At 39.1% G+C, this 20,397-nt stretch overlaps 1 protein-coding gene across 1 annotated transcript in view; it reads left to right on the top strand.

Annotated features, from left to right (window-relative positions):
* Positions 1-1,106: 1,106 nt before the first annotated feature.
* The window catches only part of LOC130843079 (antigen WC1.1-like), a gene marked incomplete at its 5' end in the record, with an annotated part of 75,839 nt that continues 56,548 nt past the window's right edge, over positions 1,107-20,397 (top strand). The window contains 5 exons of the mRNA XM_057719735.1: positions 1,107-1,415; positions 1,509-1,826; positions 15,039-15,131; positions 15,210-15,524; positions 16,627-16,941. Of these exons, the coding sequence (XP_057575718.1) occupies positions 1,107-1,415; positions 1,509-1,826; positions 15,039-15,131; positions 15,210-15,524; positions 16,627-16,941 (1,350 nt within the window). The remainder of the gene's footprint in view (positions 1,416-1,508; positions 1,827-15,038; positions 15,132-15,209; positions 15,525-16,626; positions 16,942-20,397) is intronic.

Consider the following 20,397-nt stretch of genomic DNA (forward strand, 5'->3'; position numbering starts at 1 on the left):
AATTATTTTAATCTTTTTGAATTTGTTAAGACTTGCTTATATCTTAGCATGTCATTTTTCCTGGAGAAAATTCCATGTGTGCTTGAGAAGAATGCATGTTTTTCTGTAGTAGGAATAGCTGTATTTGTACAATGATCGTATTAAATCAATTGTTATCAGCCCTTAGCATTTTCTGCGACTCCTGTTTCAGAAGAAAAACCTCTAATAGGAACTGATCTGCAAACTCAGCTGTCTAGTAAACTCCCACTAAATTTGAACTCTCTCCCAGGTTATTGACAGATCCTGGGGGTTCAAGAGACATGGCTAGGGCTCGCTCTCTCAATGACTGATGAGCTTTCTTAACTCATATTCTTTCACACTGAGGTCACCCAAGAAATTCATGGAATTTTTTGCCATGAAAAATTATCAGAAAAACAAAATGTGATGACATGAAATGAATGGTTTATAATGTCTGTATTTCTTCTCTTGAGCCGTCATCCGTCTGCAGGTTGGCATGCACTCACGGATCCAGCCTTCATGATTTCCCCTAACCTAAGTCACTAGAGGATTAGCTCCTGGGAGAGAAAACTGATCAGAATATTAGCCCCACAAGTCTCAGGAAAGCTTTCTAACTTTGTTTGGATGATAGGTCTCTAAATCATAGCCTATGCGCCTTGGGGTTTGTTCTATTCTTATCTCTGCACTCAGGTTTGAGTGTCCACATATTATGCAGTTTTGTTGGGTTCTGTAGTTCTCAGGCTTTTAAATGAGAAATCCACGTCTCCAACCAATGCTAAAATGTATGTTCCTGGTATTCAGCTATTGCAGGGGTTTGTCTTGGGCCCTGTAGTTTCCAGGCCTTTAGAAAAGGATTTCACATTTCTAACCAACCTCAAAGTATATCTGCTTGGGATTCAGCCATTCCAAACTGTCCCAGGATATCCTTCTGGGTTTTTCTTCAGAAATCTGCTCATGAAAATGCAATTATGACACTGTCAAACTCTCTCTTTATGCTCCACTCCTGGAATACAAAAGCTTTCACACCATTGCCTGTGACGTGTTGTTTCCATTTGCTTAGTGAGGATCCTGAACACTCACTGGTTTTGCTGCTGTTGTTTTTCTCTTAGGGTTTGTGCGTCTAGCTGAGGGGGATGGACCCTGTTCTGGGCGAGTAGAAGTGCATTCTGGAGAAGCCTGGACCCCAGTGTCTGATGGGAACTTTACACTCTTCACTGCCCAGGTCATCTGTGCAGAGCTGGGATGCGGCAAGGCAGTGTCTGTCCTGGGACACATGCCTTTCAGAGCAGCAGAGGGCCGGGTCTGGGCTGAAGAGTTCAGGTGTGAAGGGGAGGAGCCTGAGCTCTGTTCCTGCCCGAGAGTGCCCTGTCCAGGGGGCACTTGTCATCACAGTGGAGCTGTTCACCTTGTCTGTTCAGGTGAGATGCAGGTCAGGTTTATAACCTCTCTGCTTTCCCTGTTCAGGTGGGAAAATCATGAGATTTTGCTAAAATCCTGTCTTCTTCTACCAGTGTATGCAGATGTCCGGCTCATGAGAAATGGCACCTCTCAGTGTGAGGGGCAAGTGGAGGTGAATATTTCTGGACGATGGAGAGCGCTCTGTGCCTCCCACTGGAGTCTGGCCAATGCCAATGTTGTCTGTCGTCAGCTCGGCTGTGGAGTTGCCATCTCTACTCCTAGAGGACCACACTTTGTGGAAGGAAGTGATCAGATCTCAACAGCCCGATTTCACTGCTCAGGGGCTGAGTCCTTCCTGTGGAGTTGCCCTGTGACTGCCCTGGGTGGTCCTGACTGTACCCATGGAAACACAGCCTCTGTGATCTGCTCAGGTAAGAGCGAGGGAAGGGCTGCTAGTACCCCGGATGCTCCTGGAGTGAACTGTCCCCAAGAACAGAGAGTGTAGAAAACTGGCTTCATAAGCAAGATAGTTCATGGTGAAACATGGTTCTTCTCATTGTTCATTCATTTTTCAGGTCAGGGCAGGAAGTGTTAAGGGGAATAATATATTTTTAAGCAACATTATTATTTACATTAATCATAGGAAAAAATGTATAAGCAATAGGTGTATACATTAGTCATGTACCCCAACCCAGATCAACAAAGAGAACATTAACAGCACCAACAGCAGTCACTGCTGCCTCCCCATAACTTTGCCCTCCCTTCTCTCCAGCGAAAATCTGCTACCTAACTTCTATGACCATAGGATATTTTGTTGATTTTTGAACTTTGTATAAAATCATGCAGTATGTCTTCTTTTGTGTCTAACTTCTTCCATTCAACATTATGTTTGGGATTCTCTCATGGTGTTGTTTATAGCAGTGCTCCAGTCATTTTTATTACTGTAGAGCATTCCTTTGAATAATCACATGACCATGTATGGATACATTCAACAGATGGTAGAGATTTGAGTTGTTTACAGTTCTTGTCTATTACAAATATGATGCTACAAATTACTGTGACAATGAATTTGGGTGCATATATATGTTATTTGTTTTGTGTGTTTAACTCATGGTCTCTTATTTTCATGTTCTTAATGGTCTTTTATTTCCATGTTCTTAATGGTCTTTTGATGAATCAAGTTCTTAATTTTTTTAAAGCTTTGTTTTATATTTATTTTTCAGTTAGTTTTTTAAAATTGTAACATATCTTTATTTAAAACAATATTTATTGGAGTATAGTTGTTTTACAATACTGTGTTAGTTTATACTGTACAACAAAGTGAATCAGCGATACGTATACACATCTCCCCTCTTTTTCAGTTTTCCTTCTCATTTATGTCACCACAGGGCATTGTTCCCTGTGTTATACAGCAGGTTCTCATTAGTTATCTCTTTATACATAGTATCAGTTATGTATATATGTCAATCCCAATCTCCCAATTCATCCCACCCGCTCCCTGTCCCCCCTTGGTATCCATATATTTGTTCTCTACATCTATGTCTCTATTTCTGCTTTGTAAATAATATCGTCTATACCAAATTTTTCAGATTCCACATAGATGCCTTAATATATGATATTTGTTTTTCTCTTTCTGACTTACTTCGCTCTGTATGACAGTCTCTAGGTCTATCCACCTCATTACATATAGTTCAATTTCATTCCTTTTTATGGCTGAGTAATACTCTATTGTATATATGTGCCACATCTTCTTTACCCATTCTTCAGTTAATGGACTTTTAGGTTGCATCCACGTCCTGGCCATTGTAAATAGTGCTGCAATGAACATTGTGGTCCATGTATATTTTTGAATTATGGTTTTCTTTGGGTATTTGCCCAGGAGTGGGATTGCTGGATCATATGTTTGTTCTTTTTTTAGTTTTTTAAGGAATCTCCATATTGTTCTCCATTGTGGCTGTATCAATTTACATTCCCACCAACAATGCCTGAGGGTTCCCTTTTACCCACACCCTCTCCAGTGTTTTTTGTTTTTTGTTTTTTTTTGATGTTGGCCTTTCTAACCAGTGTGAGGTGATACTTCATTGTAGTTTTGATTTGCGTTTCTCTGGTAATTAGTGATGTTGAGCATGTTTTCATGTGTTTGTTGGTCACCTGTATGTCTTCTTTGGAGAAATGTCTATTTAGGTCTTCTGCCCATTTTTTGATTGGGTCTTTTTTTTTTTTTAATATTGAGCTGCATGAGCTGTTTGTATACTTTGGAGATTAATTCTTTGTTAGTTGCTTTGTTTGCACATAGTTTCTCCCATTCTGAAGGTTGTCTTTTCATCTTGTTTATGGCTTCCTTTGCTGTGCAAAAGCATTTAAGTTTAATTAGGTCCCATTCATTTATTTATTTTTTTAAGAACTTTTATTGAGATACAGTTAACAGATAATAAACTGCATATATTTAGAGTGTACAATTTGATTTTTTTTTCTTACTAGTAATGTATATATGGCAATCCCAATCTCCCAATTCATTTGCCCCCAACCTTCCGTGCTTTCCCCACTTGGTGTCCATATGTTTCTTCTCTACATCTGTATCTCTATTTCTGCCTTGAAAACTGGTTGATTTGCACCATTTTTCTAGATTCTGCATATGTGTTAATACATGATATTTGTTTTTCTCTTTCTGACTCACTTCACTCTGTATGACAGTCTCTAGGTCCATCCATGTCTCTACAAATGTCCCAGTTTCATTGCTTTTTACAGCTGAGTAATATTCCATTGTATGTATGTACCACATCTTTTTATCCATTCATCTGTTGATGGACATTTAGGTTGCTTCCATGTCCTGGCTATTGTAAAGAGTGCTGCAATGAACACTGGAGTGCATGTGTCTTTTTGCATTATGGTGTTATCTGGGTATATGCCCAGGAGTGGGATTGCTAGGTCATATGGTAACTCTATTTTTAGTTTTGCAAGAAACCTCCATACTGTTCTACATAGTGGCTGTATCAATTTACATTCCCACCAACAGTGCAAGAGCATTCTGTTTTGTCCACACTCTCTCCAGCATATAGTGTTTGTAGATTTCTGATGATGTCCATTCTAACCGGTGTGAGGAGATACCTCATTGTAGTTTTGATTTGCATTTCTCTAATAATTAGTGATGTTGTGCAGCTTTTCATGTGCCTCTTGGCCATCCGTATGTCTTCTTTGGAGGAATGCCTATTTAGGTCTTCTGCCCAATTTTTGATTGGGTTGTTTGTTTTTTTTTTGATATTGAGCTGCGTGAACTGTTTATATATTTTGGTGATTAATCCTTTGTTGATTCATTTGAAAATATATTCTCCCATTCTGAGAGTTGTCCTTTGTCTTGCCTATAGTTTCCTTTGCTGTGCAGAATCTTTTAAGTTTTATTAGGCCCCAATTATTTAGTTTTGTTTTTCTTTCCATTGCTCTACAGGGTGGATCAAAAAAGATCTTGCTGTGATTTATGTCAAAGAGTGTTCTTCCTATGTTTTCCTCTAGGAGTTTTATAGTGTCTGGCCTTACATTTAGGTCTTTAATCCATTTTGAGTTTATTTTTGTGTATGGTGTTAAGGAGTGTTCTAATTTCATTCTTTTCCATGTAGCTATCCAGTGTTCCCAGCACCACTTATTGACGAGGCTGGCTTTTCTCCATCGTATAACCTTGCCCATTCATTTATTTTTGTTTTTATCCTCATTTCTCTAGGAGGTGGGTTAAAAACCATCTTGCTATGACATGTCAAAGAGTGTTCTGCCTATGTTTTCCTGTAAGAATTTTATAGGGCCTGGCCTTGCATTTAGGTCTTTAATCCATTTTGAGTTTATTTTTGTGTATCGTGTTAGAGAGTGTTCTAATTTCATGTTTTTACATGTAGTTATATAGTTTTGTCAGCACCACTTATTGAAGAGGTTATCTTTGCTCCATTGTATATTCTGGCATCCTATGTCATAAATTAGGTGACCATAGGAGCGTGGGTTTATCTCTGGGCTTTCTATCTTGTTCCATTGATTTATATTTCTGTTTTTGTGCCAGTATCATACTGTCTTGATTACTGTAGCTTTTAGTATAGTCTGAAGTCAGGGAGCCTGATTCCTCCAGCTCCATTGTTGTTTCTCAAGATTGTTTTTTCTATTCAAAATCTTTTCTGTTTCCATACAAATCATAATTTTTTTTCTATTTCTGTGAAACATGCCATCAGTAACTTGGTAGGGATTGAATCTGTAGATGCTTTAGGTAGGATAGTCATTTTCACAATACTGATTCTTCCAATCCATGAACATGGTATATCTCTCCCTCTGTTTGTATCGTCTTTGATTTCTTTCATCAGTATCTTATAGTTTTCTGCATACTTAGGTAGCTTTATTTGCCTCCTTAGGTAGATTTATTCCTAGGTATTTTATTCTTTTTGTCAAGTTCTTAATTTTAAGGAAATATAACTTAGCAACGGTTTCTATACATTTAGTGCTTCTTTTAAGCTCTTTATTGAAATATAATTGCTTTACACTCTTGTACCAGCTTTTGAGGTACACCAAAGTGAATCAGCTGTATTTATACATATATCCCCATATCCCCTCCCTCCCAGGACTCCCTCCCATCCTCCCTGTCCTGGCCCTCTAAGGCATCACCCATCATCAAGTTGATCTCCCTTTGTTATACAGCAACTTCCTGCTAGCTAGGAGGAAGTGAGAGAGTTGCATAGACATATATACACTACCATTTAGTGCTTCTTACATCCTTTTAAAAAGAGCTTTGCCTACTCCAAGATCATAATAATAGTCTCCAATATTATATTATAGAAGTTTATTTTTCTCTTGCATATAATTGTACATTCCTTCTGGGATTGATACCTGTGGAAGATAAGGGTGAAGTTTTACATGGATATCTAATTGAGTCAGAATCTTTTTCTAAAAAGACTCTTTTCCCCACTGCAGTGCCACCTTTGTCATAAGCAGAAAGGCATGTATGTCTGAATCTTTTTAAAGACTCTCTATTCTATTCCATTGTATCATTTGTTTATCCTCCCACCAATACCACATTTTATTAATTATTGTAACTGTAGAATAAGTCTGGATAATTTCAATTTACAGGAGTTACTTTCTATTAACTTCTCTAACTGTATTGCCTGTCTTGCCAACTGTATTGATCATTCTTGGTCTTTTGTATTTTGTTTACATTTTGGAATCAGCTTGTGTTTTTCACCAAAAAATAAAGCATAAGGGTATTTTGATTGAGACGATTTAACCTACACCGAAATTTGAGGATGATTGAGTTTGACAGTTTTGAGACTCCCAATTCATTGACACCATACATCCTTCCATTCGGTTAGGTCTCGAATTTCTCTCAGAGGTTCTGCCAATCTTTGAGTAGGTTTTCTCCTAGGCACTTTATATTTTTGATGTTAGTAGTATTTTTTTTTTCAGTGAAGGTGTTCTCGGAATGAATTCTTTCTGACTTGTTTTCACCTTTTAATTTTTTTTATTTTGATGTAATTTGAGACTTACAGAAAAGTTGCAAGAACAATATAAAAATTCCCAGATAATCTTTAACTGGATTCCCCCAATGCTAGTTTTAGATTTAATCAATCTCTGTCTATCTCTCTGTCTCTTTGTCTCTCTCTACCTCTCTCTCCCCCTCCTGCCCCATTTCTCCCTGAATATATACAGTCTTTCTGAATTAGGTTGCAGACATGATGTCCCTTTACCTCTAAAGTACTTCAAGGAATTTTCTTACATAACCACAGTTCAGTCAAACCTTCAGATGACCTCAGCCCCAGATGACATCTAAGTGCAACCACGTGAAAGACACCAAAATAGAACTCCCGAGTAGTCTTTCCCAAGTTACTATACTTTCCTATGTATATATGCAAATATGTATACATATAGATAGATAGATATATAGATATTTATATATTTCAGCTGCTAAGCTTTTTGGGAAAATTTGTTATGTAGCAATATAACCAGGACACTTACCACTTACCTGCAGTTCTAAACAGAAGAATGTTTGTCCTCTGATCTTCCATGCTACTATTTCTACCTTATGCTGAGCTAATGTGCTGATACACTCATTCTTTAGTTCTTTACTTCAGCTATTCAGTTTTTCAGATCTGGAATTTTTGTTTTTTGTTATCATTTCTCTGCCAAGATACACATTTTGTCAGTTAATTCTATGAGCACTGTAAGCATGGCTATTTAAATTCTCTGTTAGGTAACGCTAGCAGCTGAATAACCTGGAAAATTGTTTCTAATGTCTCCTTTTTCTTCTTGGTTTTCTATGAGATGTCTTTTATATAAGTATTTTCTTATCTTTTCTTTTTTCTTTTTGGTTGTGTTAAGAATGCTTTTTATTTTTTTTTTATTTTCTTTATTTTTTTGGGGGGTACACCAAGTTCAATCATCTGTTTTTATACACATATCCCCGTATTCCCTCCCTTCCTTGACTCCCCCCACCTCGAGTCCCCACAACCTTCCCCGCCTCAGTCCTGTAAGGCATCATCCATCCTCGAGTTGGACTCCCTTTGTTATACAGCAACTTCCCACTGTCTATCTATTTTACAGTTGGTAGTATATATATGTCTGTGCTACTCTCTCGCTTCGTCTCAGCTTCCCCTTCACCCCCCGCCCCCCTCCCATACCTCGAGTTCTCCAGTCCAATTCTCTGTATCTGCGTCCTTGTTCTTGTCACTGAGTCCAACAGTACCATTTTTAGATTCTGTATATGTGAGTTAGCATACAATATTTGTCCTTCTCTTTCTGACTTACTTCACTCTGTATGACAGATTGTAGCTCTATCCACCTCATTACATAGAGCTCCATCTCATCCCTTTCTATCGCTGAGTAATATTCCATTGTATATATATGCCACATCTTCTGTATCCATTCATTTGTTGATGGGCATTTCGGTTGCTTCCATGTCCTGGCTATTGTAAATAGTGCTGCAATAAACATTATGGTACAAGTTTCTTTTGGGATTATGGTTTTCTTTGGGTATATGCCCAGTAGTGGGATTACTGGATCATATGGTAGTTCTATGTGTAGTTTTTTAAGGAACCTCCAAATTGTTTTCCATAGTGGCTGTACCAACTTACATTCCCACCAACAGTGCAGGAGAGTTTCCTTTTCTCCACACCCTCTCCAACATTTGTGGTTTCCAGATTTTGTGATGATGGCCATTCTGATTGGTGTGAGGTGATACCTCATTGTGGCTTTGACTTGCATTTCTCTGATGATGAGTGATGTTGAGCATCTTTTCATGTGTTTGTTGGCCATCTGTATGTCTTCTTTGGAGAAATGTCTATTTAGGTCTTCTGCCCATTTGTGGATTGGGTTATTTGCTTTTTTGGTATGAAGCTGCATGAGCTGCTTGTATATTTTGGAGGTTAATCTTTTGTCCGTTGTTTCATAGGCAATTATTTTTTCCCATTCTGAGGGTTGCCTTTTAGTCTTGTTTATGGTTTCTTTCGCTGTAGAAAAGCTTTTAAGTTTCATGAGGTCCCATTTGTTTATTCTTGATTTTACTTCCATGATTCTGGGAGATGGGTCAAAAAGGATGTTGCTTTCATGTATGTCATAGAGTGTTTTGCCTATATTTTCCTCTAGGAGTTTTATAGTGTCTGGCCTTACATGTAGGTCTTTAATCCATTTGGAGTTTATTTTTGTGTATGGTGTTAGGAAGTGTTCTAATTTCATTCTTTTACATGTTGCTGTCCAATTTTCCCAGCACCACTTATTGAAGAGGCTGTCTTTTTTCCATTGTATACTCGTGCCTCCTTTGTCAAAGATAAGGTGCCCATATGTGTTTGGGCTTACTTCTGAGTTCTCTATTCTACTCCATTGATCTTCCTTTCTATTTTTGTGCCAGTACCATACTGTCTTGATCACTATGGCCTTGTAGTATCGTTTGAAGTCAGGAAGCCTGATTCCACCAACTCCATTTTTCCTTCTCAGGATTGCTTTGGCTATTCGGGGTCTTTTGCGTTTCCATACAAATCGTAAGATTTCTTGCTCTAGTTCTGTGAAAAATGCCATTGGTAATTTGATTGGGATTGCATTGAATCTGTAAATTGCTTTGGGTAGTGCAGACATTTTCACTATGTTGATTCTTCCAGTCCAGGAACATGGTATGTCCCTCCATCTGTTTGTGTCGTCTTTGATTTCTTTCATCAATGTCTTAAAGTTTTCTGCATACAGATCTTTTGGCTCCTTAGGCAGGTTTATTCCTAGGTATTTTATTCTTTTTGTTGCAATGGTGAATGGGAGAGTTTCCTTAATTTCTGTTTCTGCTCTTCCATTCTTAGTGTATAGGAATGCAAGAGATTTCTTTGCATTAATTTTGTGTCCTGCTACTTTACTAAACTCATCAATTAGTCCTAGCAGTTTTCTGGTAGAATCTTTAGGGTTTTCGATATATAATATCATGTCATCTGCAAAGAGTGACCATTTTACTTCTTCTTTTCCAATTTGGATTCCTTTGATTTCTTTTTCTTCTCTGATTGTTGTGGCTAAAACTTCCAAAACTGTGTTGAATAATAGTGGTGAGAGTGGACACCCTTGTCTTGTTCCTGTTCTTAGAGGGAATTCTTCCAGTTTTTCCCCATTGAGAACAATGTTGGCTTTTGGTTTGTCATATATGGCTTTTATTATGTTGAGGTAATTTCCTTCTATGCCCATTTTCTGGAGAGCTTTTATCATAAATGGATGTTGAACTTTGTCAAAAGCTTTTTCTGCATCTATTGAAATGATCATATGGTTTTTATCCTTCAATTTGTTGATATGATGTATCACGTTGATTGATTTGCGTATATTGAAGAATCCTTGCATCCCAGGGATAAACCCCACTTGATCATGGTGTATGTTTTTTTAATATGCTGTTGGAGTCTGTTAGCAAGTATTTTGTTGAGGATTTTTGCATCTATATTTATCAGTGATATTGGTCTGTAGTTTTCTTTTTTTGTGACATCTTTGCCTGGTTTTGGTATCAGGGTGATGGTAGCCTTGTAGAATGAGTTTGGGAGTGTTCCGCCTTCTGCAATATTTTGGAAGAGTTTGAGAAGGATAGGTGTTAGCTCTTCTCGAAATGTTTGATAGAATTCGCCCGTGAACCCATCTGGTCCTGGGCTTTTGTGTGTTGGGAGATTTTTAATCACTGCCTCAATTTCCGTACTTGTGATTGGTCTGTTCATGGTTTCTCTTTCTTCCTGGTTCAGCCTTGGAAGATTGTATTTTTCTAAGAATGTATCCATTTCTTCCAGGTTATCCAATTTATTGGCATAGAGTTGCTTGTAGTAGTCTCTCATGATGTTTTGTATGTCTGAGGTGTCCGTTGTTACTTCTCCTTTTTCATTTCTAATTCTGTTGATTTGCATCTTCTCCCTTTTTTTCTTGATGAGTCTGGCTAATGGTTTATCAATTTTGTTAATCTTCTCAAAGAACCAGCTTTTAGTTTTATTTATTTTTGCTATGGTTTCCTTCCTTTCTTTTTCATTTATTTCTGCTCTGATCTTTATGATTTCTTTCCTTCTGCTCCCTTTGGGGTTTCTTTGTTCTTCTTTCTCTAGTTGTTTTAGGTGTAAGGTTAGGTTGCTTATTCGATTATTTTCTTGTTTCTTAAGGTAGGACTGTATTGCTATAAACTTCCCTCTTAGAACTGCTTTTGCTGCATCCCATAGGTTTTGGTTTGTTGTGTTCTCATTGTCATTTGTTTCTAGATATTTTTTGATTTCTTCTTTGATTTCTTTAGTGATTCCTTGGTTGTTTAAGAGTGAATTGTTTAGCCTCCATGTGTTTGTATTTTTTGCAGTTTTTTTCCTGTAATTGATATCTAGTCTCATGGCGTTGTGGTCTGAGAAGATGCTTGATATGATTTCAATTTTCTTGAATTTGCTGAGGTTTGATTTGTGATCCAAGATGTGATCTATCCTGGAAAATGTTCCGTGTGCACTTGAGAAGAAAATGTAGTCTGTAGGTTTTGGATGGAATGTCCTATAAATATCAATGAAGTCAAGATGGTCTAATGTGTCATTTAAAGCTTGTGTGTCTTTATTTGTTTTCTGTTTGGATGATCTGTCCATTGATGTAAGTGGGGTGTTCAAGTCTCCCACTAATATTGTGTTCCTGTCGATGTCCCCTTTTATAGCTGTTAGCATTTGCCTTATGTATTGAGGTGCTCCTATATTGGGGGCATAGATATTTACCATTGTGATATGTTCTTCTTGAATGGATCCCTTGATCATTATGTAGTGTCCTTCCTTGTCTCTTTTAATAGTCTTTACTTTCAAGTTTAATTTGTCTGAGATGAGTATTGCTACTCCAGCTTTCTTTTGACTTCCATTTGCATGGAATATCTTTTTCCATCCCTTTACTTTCAGTCTATATGTATCCCTTGGTCTGAAGTGGGTTTCTTGTAGGCAGCATATAGAAGGGTCTTGTTTTTGTATCGATTCAACAAGTCTGTGTCTTTTGGTTGGAGCATTTAATCCATTTACATTTAAGGTGATTATTGACATGTGTGTTCCCATTATCATTTTCTTAATTGTTTTGGGTTTGTATTTGTAGGTGTTTTCCTTTTCTTGTGTTTCCTACTTAGAGAAGTTCCTTTAGCACTTGTTGAAAGGCTGGTTTGCTGGTGCTGAATTCTCTTAACTTTTGCTTGTCTGGAAAGCTTTTGATTTCTCCCTCAAATCTGAATGAGATTCTTGCTGGGTAGAGTATTCTTGGCTGTAGGTTTCTCTCTTTCAGGACTTTCAGTATATCCTGCCATTCCCTTCTGGCCTGCAGAGTTTCTGCAGAAAGGTCAGCTGTTATCCTGTTGGGTTTTCCCTTGTATGTTGTTTGTTGCTTTTCTCTTGCTGCTTTTAATATTTTTTCTTTGTGTTTAATTGTCATTAGTTTGATTAATATGTGTCTTGGTGTATTTCCCCTTGGGTTTATTCTGTATGGGACTCTCTGTGCTTCTTGGACTTGGTTAATTATTTCCTTTCCTATGTTGGGGAAGTTTTCCACTATAACTTCTTCAAATATTTTCTCAGACCCTTTCTTGTTTTCTTCTTCTTCTGGGATGCCTATAATTCTAATGTTGGTACGCTTAATGTTATCACTGAGGTCTCTGAGACTGTCTTCTAGTCTTTTTATTCTTTTTTCTTTTTCCTGCTCTGTGGCAGTTATGTCCCCCATTCTATCTTCCAACTCACTTATTCGTTCTTCTGCCTCAGTCATTCTGCTGGTTATAGCATCTAGAGTATTTTTAATTTCAGTTATTATGTTATCCATTGCTGTTTGTTTTTCTGAGTTCTTATGACCTGTTTCTTGTACTTTCTCTATTTTGTTATCGAGACTTTGTATCATTTTTACTACCATGACTCTAAATTCTTTTTCAGGCATTTTTCCTATTTCCTCCTCATTTATTTGGTCTTGTGGGTTTTTTTCCTGCTCCTTTGCCTGCATGGTGTTTCTTTGTTTCCTCATGGTTGTCCAAACTTTTGGGGTTGCTTGTCCTGGCGATAGAGGTGTTTATAGAAAACTGTCCAAGCCTCAGACTAATGTCCAAGTATTGGATTAAACAAATATTAACTCTAGGAAACACATACATGTATAAGACACACAATTACTGAATCCATTAGGACATAAGGCTCTATAAAGACCTGACAGAACCCCAGTGTGCTATCAGATATTCAAAGAGAAACCCAACAGAAATTGACAACTGAAACAGAACAAATCAGAGACAAAAGCAAAAGCAAACAAACAAACAAATAACACCTTACACATACAAACATTAATCCGGGGAGATTTTTGTAAGCTAGGATCAAATATAGAAAAGAGCCAGAGTACCACCAGAGAGAATGGAGATTCTTGGAATGTAATTAGACAACTGTACTAAGAACTAATATAAGGACAAAAGCCTAATATTAAATACCAAGGCAGTGCGTCATCTGGAGAACAGAGCAAGGAGCCTGAGCATACCTATAGTGTTGCTTATAAGTATGTTAACATAAAATAAACTTAAAATGGCTGGAAGAAAGGGGGACAGAAGAGCGTAATGTGGTTGGAAATATGCAAATAAAAAGGAATAGAAATGTATAAAAGATAGGGATGAAAGGAAAGTATGAGAGATACATTGTCCATACTACCAAAAACTTAGCTAGATATAGAAGTATATAAAAAGGCAAAAAAAAAAAAAGAATAAAAAATATCATTAAAAAAATATGTTATAAAACTTGTAGATCCCTTAGGGCTAAGATCGTATTTAATAAAGAAAAAAAAAAAAAAAAAAAGAGAGAGAAAAAGAAAAAAAAGAAGAAGAAGAAAAAAAAAAATCCAGAACTGATCCCAGAATGGACCAGTTCAATAGGAATTGATACTACTATTTCTGTTTCCTTAGCATCTCATAAGTGTCCTTCTCCTTGCCTTGGGTTTTTTTGCATTATTCTGTGACCAGCAGAGGTTCCTTTATTGTTCAACTGTAAGCGACGGTGTGTGGGGAGGGAGAGGGTACAATAGTGGCTCCTTCTCCTGGGAGTGAGTGAGCTGTGGCGCACTGTTGTTTCAGTCGGGCTTGGAGGTGCCTGTTGCAGAGGGACACCGGTGGCTCAGGCGTAAACAGAAAGTCTTAGAGTTGGGCCTCTCTCGGGTTTTTTTTTTGTTTGTTTCCGTTTTTTTTTTTTTTTTTCTCTCGGCAGCCTCCCTGCTGCTGACGTTGCAAGGGGTTTTAATCTAGCCCCGCCCGAGTGCCTGAGGGTGCTTGTTATCCCTGAGCACCTTAGGTGGCCCATGGGCTTCTCTCCACTGCCTGTTGCAGAGGTGCCCAAAGAGAGAGAGAGGCTACACACGCGGCTCTTCCCCCCCGCCCGTGAGCCTGCAGCCTCCAGCCGCCATCACAGCCGGGCAGCTCTCAGGGGCAGGCACTCCTTGCCGCGGACCTCCTCCCTCCTGTCCTCTCGGTCCGTCACCCTACCGGCAACAATGTTTCTCACCCTGAACCGGCTCTCCGTTTCCCACACTCCTGCTCCCGGACCCTCCGTTCAACCGCGGATCAACGTCTCGGTCCGGGAACGCTGAGCTGCGCTGCAGACCCTCCGTATGTTTCTCACTCCCTCCCGTCTGCCACAGCTTCGCCGCTGCTTCACCCTCTTTGAGCCGTTGTAGATGCCTCCCTACCGGCTATGTCAGGCTCCCTGCGGTCCTTTCTGATGTCTGAGACCGTCTGCTGGTGTTCAGCTGATTCTCTGTGGGAATTACTGCGTCCTTCCGTGCATTCCCAATGCCTCTGTGGAGAGGGATGCACTCCACGTCCCTCTACTTCGCCGCCATCTTTTCCTATCCTATATAAGTATTTTCAATGACAGAGGTTGTAGATGAAAAATTGTAGAAGTCCTTTGGAAAGGATTTTATTTTGTTTCTTCTATTTAGGGATAGATTCCGGGATAGATGACCTTATTTAACTCATTCTTAGGGCAACGCATTGCTTAAAAATTGTGGTATTGTCAGAAGCAGAACTCTCCATGGAGAAGGTGATGGTAATGATAACTTTACTGCTATGTTGCAGCTTTCATCTCAGACACCATCGCTAGGTTATTACCTAGCGAAATACAATTTTCTGTTCTTCAACCCTACCAACCCTCTGATCACTGCAGTTTCTGCAGAAAACCAGACTCAGGTGAAGCGCCAGTGTAATGACTTCGAGTCTGAACCAGCAGTTTCCGCAGCCTCAGAGGAGAGCCCCGCCAACTGCTCAGGTGAGGGGTGCCACAAGACCCGAGGACCCTTCTCATTCCCTGTGTCAGTGCCCCACTGTCCCATTTCTCTCTCCTCAGACAGCAGACAGCTCCGCCTGGTGGACGGGGGCGGTCACTGCGCCGGGAGAGTGGAGATCCTTCACCAGGGCTCCTGGGGCACCATCTGTGATGATGGCTGGGACCTGGACGATGCCCACGTGGTGTGCAGGCAGCTGGGCTGTGGAGAAGCCCTCAATGCCACGGTGTCTGCTCACTTCGGAGAGGGATCAGGGCCCATCTGGCTGGAGGACCTGAATTGCATAGGAGAGGAGTCCCACGTGTGGAAGTGCCCTTCCCAGGGCTGGGGGCGGCACAGCTGCAGACACAAGCAGGACGCGGGGGTCATCTGCTCAGGTCTGTGCTGCACACTGTCCACAGGCTGGGGGAGGGGGTGGGGGCCTGGAGGTCGGGAGTCTGAGCCTTGAGGGAGAATTGCCGAAAGGACTAGAGAAGGATGCTTCCTCCCATGCAGCCTTGTCTTTCCAACAGACATGAAGATTAGGTGCTTTCACTTCCTCCTGCAGCAGCTGAGGTTCTGGTCCTTTCTTCTCGGCAATATTTTCTGTCAGAGTCATTTCTTACAGTTTCCACTTGAAAGCAAGGCTCTCTCTTCAGTTACATATGGTGCAGAAAACTTAAACCCACGGCACTAGTTTCCGTTTGCTTCTGTAACAAATTACCACATAATTAGTGGTTTAAAACAACATGTATTTATTGCCTGACAATTCTGTAGGTTTCATGTTCAACAGAGATCTCACTGGGCTGGAATCAAGCTTTCAGCAGGGCCACACCACTTCTGAGGCTCTGGGAAGAATCCGTTTCTTATCTCTTCAAGCCTCTGGAAACTGCCTGCTTTCCCTGGCTCATAGCCGCCTTCATTCACCATCAGACCAGCAGTGCTGCATGTCTCTAACCATTATCCACAGTCACATCTCCCTCCAGCCAGAGCCAGGAAGGGTATTCCACTTTTAAGGATAGTGGGTCTAAGGATGTGATTAGGCTGGGCTCTCGTGGTTAATCTCACCATCCCAAAGTCCGTAGGTTAATCATATCTTTGAAGTGATTTTGCTAGAGAAGCTAACATATTCACAGGTTCCAGGGATTGGGATGTGGACATTTGTGGGTCCACTATTCTGCCTACCTCCCCAATGTCCACATTACATCCCTTTCACACACTCTTTTAGAGGTTTTGTCAAGAAGTTGGATTCAGCTCCCCGTCTCTGCAGGTTGGTCTTCCTCTTAGTTCATATCCACTGCATCACGGTGGTAAAAATAGAAAGGGTGACTCAAATGGACAAAATCAGGTAAAAAGAAGACAAATTTCAGTCTTGTCGTCTAGTGGGTGTCTCCTCACTTGGGTCAGGGGTGAATGTTCTCAATTTATTGAGGAGAGAGAAAAACCCAAAGCACTGAGTGGAGTGCTCACTGTGTCCTGTTTCCTTCCTTTCAATCTCAGAGTTCCTGGCCCTCAGGATGGTGAGCGAGGACCAGGAGTGTGCTGGGTGGCTGGAAGTTTTCTACAACGGGACCTGGGGCAGTGTCTGCCGCAGCCCCATGGAAGACATCACTGTGTCCATCATCTGCAGACAACTTGGCTGTGGGGACAGTGGAACCCTCAACTCTTCTGTTGCTCTTAGGGAAGGTTCTAGACCCCGGTGGGTAGATGGAATCCAGTGTCGGAAAACTGATACCTCTCTCTGGCAGTGTCCTTCTGACCCTTGGAAATACAGTTCGTGCTCTTCAAGGGAGGAAGCCTATATCTCCTGTGCAGGTGATGACTTATTGTCTGTTTCTGTGTCTGTCCCAACCCTATAGAATGTTAGTAGTGAGAGTTTATATTTAGAAATGTGAGTGGTGAGTTTAAGTTGAGTCTACAAAATGAAGTTTGGAAGGAGCTGATTTAATCCGCATGTTTCAGCCTTGATTTTTGAAATGTTTAATGAATATGTAATTCACAGAATATTAGTTTCAGGTATAGAATGTAATACTTATATATTTGTACATATTGCTAAGTGATCACCACAAGCCCAGTAATATCCGTCACCATATATATTTACAATTTTTTTCTTCTGATGTGAACTTTCAAGATGCATTTTCTTACCAACTTTCAAATATACAATACAGTGTTAACTGTAGACACTGTGCTATACATTACATCCTCATGACATTTATTTTAGAACTGGAAGTTTATACCTTCTGACTACCTTCACCCATTTTGCCCACACCAACCCACCTCTGGCAACAACCAAACTGTTGTCTGTATCTCTGAACTCATTATTTATTTATTTAATTTATTTTTAAGAATCCACGTATAAATGAGACCATATTTTTCTTTCTGTTTGGTTTATTTCACTTAACATAATGCCCTTATGGTCCATCCATGTTGTTGCCAATGGCAAGATTTTCTTCTTTTTTATGGCTGGATGTATGTACATATCACATTTTCTTTATCCATTCATCCATCAATGAAGATTTACGTTATTTGGTTTTTGTAAATAATGCTGCAATGACACATATCTTTTCAAGTTAGTGTTTTCATTGCCTTCAGATAAATACCCAAAAGTGAGATTGCTAAATCACATGGCAACTCTATTTTTAATTTTTGAGGAACATCAACACTGTTTTCCATAGGGGCTGCACCAATTTACCTTCCCCCCAGCTGTGCACAAGCTTACTCTTCTCTCCATATCCTCACCAACTCTTATTTTTGCTGGTCTTTTTGATGAAAGGAATTCTGTGAGATGATATCTCATTTAGGTTTTGATTTGCACTTCCCTGATGATTAATAATATTGTGCACCTTTTCATGTACCTGTTCTGTTGGCCAGCTGTGTGTTTTCTTTGAAAAAAAATGTCTAAATCAGATTTTTTTTTTGATGTTGAGTTGTATGGGTTCTTTAAGTATTTTGGATAGTAACCCTTATTTAAAATATAATTTGCAAATATTTTCTCCAATTCCATAGCTTGACTTTTCATTTTCTTAAAAAATATTTTTTGAACACAAGATCTTTGCCTTTTCTTCCTTCCTTCCTTCCTTCCTTCCTTCCTCCCTCCCTTCCTTCCTTTGTTCCTTCCTTCCTTCCTTCCTTTATTGGCCAATCTACATGGCCTATGGGATCTCAGTTCCCCAACCAGGAACTGAACCTAGGCCATGGCAGTGAAAGTGCGAAGCCCTGACCACTGGACACCAGGGAGGTTCCTCATTTTGTTGATGGTGTCCTTTACTGTGAAGAAGGCTTTTAGTTTTATGTAGTCCCACTTGTTTATTTTTGCTCTTGTTGCCTTTGCTTTTGGCTTCAAATCCAATAAATCATCACTAAGACTGATATCAAAGGCCTTTTTATTCCTATTTTTTCTTCTAGGATTTTTATGGCTTCAGAGCTTATGATCAAGTCTTTAATCCATTTTGTGTTAATTTTTGTGAATTGTGTAAGATAGTGTTCCAGTTTCATTCTTTTTCATGTCACTGTCCAGTTTTCCCAACACCGTTTACTGAAGACACTGTCCTTTCCACATTGTGTATTCTTGGTTCCTTTGTCAAAAATTAATTGACCATATATATTTCATTTTATTTCTGTGCTCTCTATTTTGTTCCATTGATCTCTGTGTCTGTTTTTATACCAATACCATACTGTTTTGATTAAATAGCTTTGTAATATAGTTTGAAATCAGGACGCATGACACCTCTAGCATTGTTCTTCTTTCTCAAGATTGCTTTGGCAATTCGGGCTCTTTTGTAGTTCCATACAAATTTTAGAATGGTTTGTTCCATATCTGTGAAAATTTCCATTGGAATTTTGATAAGGATTACAGTGAATCTGTAGATAGCTTTGGGTAGTATGAGCATTTTTACAATATTAGGTCTGCCAATCCTGAGCACAGAATATCTTTCCATTTATTTGTGTCTTCTTCAATATCTTCCATCAATGTCTTATAGATTTTAGTGTACAAGACTTTCACCTCTTTGGTTATTTTGGATATTTTATTCTTTTTGGTGCAACTGTAAATAAATAGAATTGTTTTCTTAGTTTCTCCTTATGGCAGTTTGTTGTTGAAATGCAACTAATTTTTGCATATAGATTTTGCATCTTGTAACTTTACTGAGTGTTTTAGTTGTAACAGTTTTTGATGGAGTCATTAGGGTTTGCTATACATAATATCCTGTAACCTGCAAATAGTGTCAGTTTTGCATCTTCCTTTCAGATTGAATGTCCTTATTTTCTTTTTCTTGCCTGATTGCTCTGGCTAGGAATACCAAAACTATGTTGAATAAAAGTGGTGAGAGTAGGCATCTTTGTCTTTGTCTGATCCCAGAGGAAAAGCTTTCAGTGTTTTACAGTCAAGTATGATATTATCTGTGGGCTTCACATATGGCCTTTATTATGTTGAGGTGTGGTACCTCTGTACCTACTTTTTAAAGTGTTTTTTATCACAAATGGACGTTGAATTTTGTCAAATGGTTTTTGTGCTTCTATTGAGAGAATATGATTTTTACCTTCATTTTGTTTATTTGGTGTATCACATTGATTAATATGTGAATGTTGAAACATCCTTGCATCCTTGGAACAAACCTCACTTGATCATGGTGCATGATCCTTTTAATGTATTATTAAATATGGTTTTCTAATTTAATTTTGTTGTTTCATCTAGATGGGCTTTCATTTGAAGTATCTAATCCATTTACTGTAAATGTAGTTACTGATGTTGTTGGGTTAGTATCTACAATTTACTTTTAATGACCGACCTGCATTAGGTTCCTTTCTCTCTTCCTTTTTTCCTTCTTTTGTATTAAACAAATCTGTTCTTATTCCAGATATTCCTTTTTTCCTATGATTTTCAGCAGCTTTACTAGATGTGGAGGTTTTCATAGCCTTCCATCCATTTTTTAAAATTCTCAGTTACTAAATCTTCAAATATTACTTCTGCAGTTCTGTCGCTCTGTCTCTGTTTCTCATTCTCACCCTCCTCCTCCTCCCCTTCCCCCTCCTTCTCTTTCTCCACCTTCTTCTCCCCCTCCGCCTCCTCCCCCTTTCCCTCCTTCCCCTCCTCCTCCTTTTCCTCCTTCCCCTCCTCTTCCAGCCCCGCTTCTCACCTCTTATCTCTAGGACTCCTGTAAGTCACTAATTCTGTGCTGAGTTCTATCAAAAATTCTTTTAAACCTATTCATTTAATTCTTCATTCTAGACATTTTCTTTTCAGTTGGCAACCATTCCTTTGATTTTTTTTGT

This window comes from Hippopotamus amphibius, unplaced genomic scaffold (genome assembly GCF_030028045.1).
Source record: "Hippopotamus amphibius kiboko isolate mHipAmp2 unplaced genomic scaffold, mHipAmp2.hap2 H_2, whole genome shotgun sequence".
NCBI classification, from domain to species: Eukaryota; Metazoa; Chordata; class Mammalia; order Artiodactyla; family Hippopotamidae; genus Hippopotamus; species Hippopotamus amphibius.